General features: G+C 50.6%; 1 protein-coding gene across 1 annotated transcript; it reads left to right on the top strand.

Annotated features, from left to right (window-relative positions):
* Nucleotides 1-949: 949 nt before the first annotated feature.
* On the top strand, nucleotides 950-6,203 carry AICDA (activation induced cytidine deaminase). The gene is made up of 5 exons (XM_063323023.1): nucleotides 950-1,071; nucleotides 4,436-4,583; nucleotides 5,091-5,361; nucleotides 5,555-5,670; nucleotides 5,976-6,203. The coding sequence occupies exons 1-5, from the start codon at nucleotides 1,064-1,066 to the stop codon at nucleotides 6,027-6,029; spliced, it is 597 nt and encodes a 198-aa protein (XP_063179093.1). The 5' UTR covers nucleotides 950-1,063; the 3' UTR covers nucleotides 6,030-6,203.
* The last annotated feature ends 447 nt before the right edge of the window (nucleotides 6,204-6,650 follow it).

Consider the following 6,650-nt stretch of genomic DNA (forward strand, 5'->3'; position numbering starts at 1 on the left):
GCCATAGCTGCTGCCCCCTCCCATGGCTGTCCTTCAGCCCTGCAGAGGGGATGGCTGCCCGGGCAGCTGCTGCGGGGCCGTGGTGGAGCCGGGCAGGGGTGGCAGAGAGGGGTGTTGGCGGACCAAAGAGTGTGCATCCTGAGCGTGAGCCCGGCCGTGACGGCCTACAGCCACACGCCTGCTGAGCGCAGCCATCGGACCGAGGGTCCCGGCAGCCACCCTGCCGCCGGCAGGTTGCAGCGCCGGTGCCACCCGGAACAGTGGGATCAGGCCCCGAGTCATTCCCCACCGGTCCTTTGCATTCAGCTTTGCAATGCAGGTTCACCACCGCTCCTGGCATGTTGACATGGCTACGGCACCCCTGGCCACGTTCAGGCGGTGAAGTGGGGCCCCCTCGCACCCCCGAGCTCTCTCCGGAGCTGGGCTCTCTAACTCTCCTCTTCGGTTTTGGTGTTGTCCTGTGCTGCCAAACAGCTGCTGGGCCTCTCAGGTGGGACACAGAGGATGTGGAAGACGCCTGCCAGCACCTCGGTGTTCCCTGCTCTCCTTCCAGCTGGGCAAAGCTCCCTCCGCAGTGGGGCAGGGCAGGGTGACCATCTTTCTTCACTGCACAGCTGCACGGCCCAAGGCCCGGAGGGATAGTGTGGTTTTGCCCACATTCACGTTAGTGGTACACAAGCTCCCAGGCCCCCCTCTAACCACTAGACAATGCTTCCTGCCTCGTTATGTTATTGACATTAATTCAGAATAATTTTGCAGTCGGGGAGGGCCCAATGGGGAGTGCAGCGGGGGGAGGCGACCAATGGGTGCCAAGCATCTTTCAGAACCAGTGCCCCTTCACATCTCAACCCTTTGCTCTTCAGCTCCTGCAGCTCCAGAGACCTTTCTAACTCCTCCCTCAACCACACCCCGGTGAAACCTGGAGGGGGTAGATAGGAGTGAATGGGGAGGGGACACACGGGGCAGTCCACAGTCCTGTGTATCAAGTCAGAGGGCTGCACAGACGGAGCCTTGAGAGACAACCTCCCTGAAACACCATCACCTGAGGGAAACCCTGGCAGTCATGGACAGGTAAAATGAGTGCCTCCAGTTTCTTGCTTGTATAAGAAATTAGAGTCTTTCTCTTCGAATTAACCTGCTCTACATTTGGTAGTCACCGTCCCTTTCCCCATCTGACTCAGTGATCTAACTCCCCGCTGCGTCCTGCTCTTGCGCCTTGCATCTCGATGTCTCTGTCATCCTTTCTCTTTGACTATCTGCCACCATGTACTCTTTTCCCTTTCTGTCATTTCTCTTTCTCGTCACTATTCTCTGTTCCTTTTCATTCTTTTTCTTTTCTAGAAACAAAAAAAACGTGACAGAAAGATGAACATTCAGACGCTATCTGCTGCTTAAGCATCTCAGTCCCTGCCCACTCTTCTCTCCTTACCCACCTATTCTTTGTCTTGCAACAGATTTGTCTCTTACTCTGTTTCTGCTGCTGGCACCCTTGTGCTCATAAGCAAATACCGTTCCAGCATTGGATTCCTCTACTTGCACTGCAATTACCCTGCGAGCTAATTATCACTAATCACTCTCCACAATTGCATATCATTCACACACACAGGGACCTTCACTCTGATTTGAGGATTGGCTTCACGAACCTTTATTTGAGGATTAGGTCTCTGTTCAGTCTACTTCTTTGGTGACTGGGTATAATCGCAGCTCCTGTGTCCTTGCTGCTTTCCCTTGAGCTATCCTATAGCTATAGAAATTGCACATGTATCCAGCACTTTGTACCTAACTGCAAATTTGGTCAGTTGCTCCCTGCGACATCTGGTCATTCATTATTCTTCTTGTACCAGTCACGTTCTGAAATCCTCCCTAGCAAAAAAACCCTGGGACAGCGAACCTCAGAGGAAAGGGAAAACAGGAACTGATGTTAATGAACATTTCTAGTTGAACAAATGGCTTCTGTGACTCAAAATTGTCTTCACTTTGTTCTGATACAAGTGATCGTTTTATTTTTCTGGGGTTTGGGGTCATTTCTTGTTCTTCACCTTTATTTGCATCCACATGCTGCTCCTCGGGGGCAAAACCATTAACAAGATAAAAATGGGATGAAGTGAGAAAAGGGAAAGTTAGAAGAAGAATCAGAAACATTTTGAAAGCAAATGTTTTTTGCCCAAAACCTCACAAAAAAGAGAAAAGAGAAAGCCTGTTTTCCCTAAACTTTTTCATGCATTGAAAGCCATTTTTCCATGTGGGCTTCGATGAAACATCGACATAATTGTCATTGTTTTTCACTTGGCTTATATGGTTCTTCAACAAGTGATGGCATTTTTCACAATTCCTCTGCTCTGTTTTCTGCTGTTGTGGCACGTTCCAGGTAAGAGCTTTGCAACCCTCTGGTCTATCATACCTGCTCATTTCCCGCTATCCTCTCTGGACAACCTGAAGCGTCCCCTCTTCAGCATCTCCGTTACGGGGGAGAGTCTTCCCTGCAGTAACACACATCTAAGAGGGACAAGCCTGAGGTGAACCGCTGGTTGACAGTTTTGCGAGAGGACCAACACGTGTGTGTGTTAGGGAATACACCCACGTTCATACATGTTTGTGCAAAGGCAGGGAAACCGAGTGAATCTAAGGCGGTAGGAAGTGGGGTGGCTCTAAGTGGGAGAAATAAATCAAAACTTACGATGAAGAACATACAGTGGCAAGAGAGAAAAGTGGGTAGGGGAAACACACGCCCAATGTGAACTGCCAGAGAAAGGGGTGATGAAATGCAGTGGTGTGAGTTTGTCCTCTATTCCTGACAACCTGCAAGCCCAGCAGAGCGGGACTAGGACAGTGCTTATAGGACACACCTCCAAGAACTGCCTGAGGCTGTGGTTGGGCTCAGTGAAATACCTAGTAGGGGTGCTTTGCCCTCTGAGTGTGTGAAGGACTCTGCAGAGCCTTGCCTTCCCTATGGACTTTCTCCTAGCAGGACACATGCCGCGACTCCCATGTGATCTACTTCTCTAGGAGCATGTGTGTATAAAGTGTGGCATAGCCGAGTACGCGTGTGCTTGCTCTTTCTGTGTGAGCAGGACAGGTGTTTTTGCAGGCTGAGGGCGACATGGCAGGAAAGAGGATGTGTGCAAGTGGCTTGCCTATCTGTGGGACAATCAGGGTAGCAAGGGTGCTTGAGGGGAGAACCTGCCTCTCTGGCAACGTGGTGTGAGGTGGAACAGGGAGTGCCACAGGAGAGCAAAGCACGTGCAGTAGGTGACAAAAGGCAAAAGGGTGTGCGTGACTATATGAAGGAACACCTGTGGTGCAATGGCCATGTGTGAGGGTGCACAATGGAGACAAGCTCCTGGAGGAGCAGAGAGGCTACCACTGTTAGCTAGAGATTAAGCGCTCTGCAGTGCTCAGGCTTTATGGCGACATTGGCAAACAGATCAAGGGTTTCTGTATAAGGACCCTTCCTTGCTTAGACTCTCTAATTTAAATCGGATTTAAATTCCTAAGAAACCCAAATTCCCCTTTCCTACATCTCACTGGAGATCCCCATAGAAAACCCAGCTCAATATCATTTAAACTGACCCCATCTCCCTCCTGAACATCAGCCTGTCAGAGGGAAAAGATGACAAAGGACATGATTATTTTTAACCCATTCGCTTCTGTTTTGCATTGCTGTGGGGGAGGTCAGTATCTCACCTCAATGAACACAGCTGTTCTCAGCTGCCTATGTACCTCCACTTGGCAGTGACACTGGTAGATACAGCTTACTCCTACCTTACCCTCCCTGTGCTCCCGCTGCCTCTCCCCAGCAGGATCCCTGGGTATGGGAGCAGGCCCTCACCAATCTCGATATTTATCCAATGTGGGAATGGTACTTGTGTCTGGAGAGGTGTCAGCGTGCCTACCCCATATTCTGTCAGCTAGCGTGTGGCACCTTACCCAAGTCCCTAGCCCTCCTCACTTTCAACCATGCTCTTCTTTTGGGCAATGCTGGGAAGAAACTCTGTCCAGTCTTCTCTAAAGAGGCTCTAATTTGATCCATCCCTTGCCCCAGTGGCTTTTCAGGGTTTTGTACGGCAGGAATAATATTTCTTGATAACAGAACTCCAGACCCTCTCAAGACCTCTTCTCAGACACCTTCATCCTTCTCCCTCATTGGTGTCGATATTTTGGATATTGCAGATATTTTCACGCTCTACCCAACCATAGTTGCTGTTTGACTAATCACTACTAATTCACTTACTGTTTCCACCCACCTGCTTCATCCCCACAGTCACGTCTGCAACCTTTCCCTAATACATTGCATGCAAATTACTGATGCTCTTCTCGTACTGAGGGGCCTGGACACGACGAGGATATTTTTGGTGCTGAGTCCTCCACAAAGACATGGTCAGCTGCTCACTCCAGGGCAGGGCTAATGTAAATATGCTCTTTTCTTCTCCTGCAGCCTCCTGATGAAAAGGAAACTCTTTCTCTATAACTTCAAGAACCTGCGCTGGGCCAAGGGCCGGCGTGAAACCTACCTCTGCTATGTTGTGAAGCGCCGTGACAGTGCCACTTCATGCTCCCTGGACTTTGGATACCTGCGCAATAAGGTACGGGGAACACCTTGGCATCCTGTTCTTATATTCTGCACTTTATATGCTGAGGTGCATGCAGCTCCTGTTCCTCTGGGGCAGCAGGGAAAGGAGGGCTGCAACAGCAGCGCAGGCACTGGCACACATGTCCACAAGCATGGACACTGCACTGTTATGTACTATTTGAGGGATGCAGCCTCCAGGTAAACCTGTACTTTTTGCTGCCTCCAAGTGTGTTACCAGCAAGACTTCCATCCTCCTTGCTGCTTTACCAGTCTACCTACTTTTCTACTTAGCTCCCACCCGTTCCTCTTGTTGTATGTCCCTACACATCAGTGTGTCCCCATGCTTTTCCACTTATGTACCAGTGCGCCTTCTCCCTCTGTGCGCTGACCCCAGGACCTACCCCCCACCTTGTTATCCCTCCCCTCACACCCCATCCAGCTCACACATCCCTCCTCACCCCTTACACCCTGCTCTTCTTCCCCCCGCCTCACGCCTTGCCCCTCTCCCTCTTTCACGAAGATGGGCTGTCACGTGGAGGTGCTCTTCCTGCGCTACATCTCAGCCTGGGACCTGGACCCAGGACGCTGCTACCGTATCACCTGGTTCACCTCCTGGAGCCCCTGTTACGACTGCGCCCGACACGTGGCCGACTTCCTGCGCGCCTACCCCAACCTGACCCTCCGCATCTTCACAGCACGCCTCTACTTCTGTGAGGACCGCAAGGCAGAGCCTGAGGGACTGAGGCGCCTGCACAGGGCGGGGGCCCAAATTGCCATCATGACCTTCAAAGGTGAGATATGCAGGCGAGAAAGAGATGACGGAAAGCTATGGGGAGTGAGGGAGACCCAGGAGGGTGGGAGAAGCTAGGCCAAGGAGCTAGAGAAGATGATGGCAGGATGTGATGATTTAGTGATGCTAGGAGAGGTCAGTGTCCTGTCTGGAGCAGTCTTGAGCACTCTGTAACTCCCCTGTGCCTTGCACAGATTACTTCTACTGCTGGAACACGTTTGTGGAGAACAGGGAAAAGACATTCAAAGCCTGGGAAGGGCTGCATGAAAACTCTGTCCATCTGTCCAGGAAGCTTCGACGGATTCTCCTGGTGAGGCCCAATTCTCCTTCTCCTTCCAGTGCCTCTTCCCCTTAGCTTCTTCCTCTCTTCCTCACTGTAGTTCCTCTCTGCTCTTGCTGCCCATCTCTGCCATTTGCCATTTCATTCATTTCTGTGTCTTCACCTTCCATGTCCCTCATACCTGCCTCCCCCAGCTTCCTTCTTATCTCCTCTCCTCATTCTCTTCCCCTTCTTCCACCTCTCATCCCATCTCCTGCCATTCCTTCCACCTTCCCCATCTTCATAGGTTCCTGCTCACTTGATAACTGACCCAATGTTTTTATTTTGTCCTGCAGCCACTGTACGAAGTAGATGATTTACGAGATGCCTTTAAAACTCTGGGACTTTGAAGTGAAAGTCAGCAGCAATCAGAAGACTTCACAAACACTTGTTCTTTGATTTTCAACTCTCTCTCTTAGAACAGATCTTTCTCTTCTTCCCTCTTTACATGTCTCTTCCTTTCAGCCCTGTGTCTAGAGATAAGACTATCCTTACTTTTTCATTTCCAAGGAGAATTAGGCTGATCTTCCGAAGACACGTTCCCCAGGCTCACATCTCATCCATTGCTAGCTGGGAATAGCCAGGACTGCAGTGACATTGACAGAGAGCCATTTGCCCTCTGCAGTCCCGCAGAGCTAATTCCGGTGGTCCACTAAATGGAGTTCTGGGTTTAGCCTTGCCCAGGTGGAAGCAGACAGCCTGCAAAGCTGTTTGTGTGACTATGTTCTCACTGGTGCCACACTGATCTGCACATTTCATGAGGGCTTTGGGGGGCACATCTCTTGGCTCTTGGAGCTGCACTACACTGAGCTGCTCTGTGTCCTCGCCTGTGAAACGGTGTATTTGTACTTCTGGATGTGGGTAGGAAGTTGAAAACCATCACCGTTTAAGTGGTATAACCTATGTCCTAACAGCAAAATAGCTAGTTATTGGAAAGCTCGACTGAAACTATTGAAGTGAGTCCTGGACAG

The sequence above is a fragment of the Chroicocephalus ridibundus genome, chromosome 1, assembly GCF_963924245.1.
Source record: "Chroicocephalus ridibundus chromosome 1, bChrRid1.1, whole genome shotgun sequence".
NCBI lineage: Eukaryota > Metazoa > Chordata > Aves > Charadriiformes > Laridae > Chroicocephalus > Chroicocephalus ridibundus.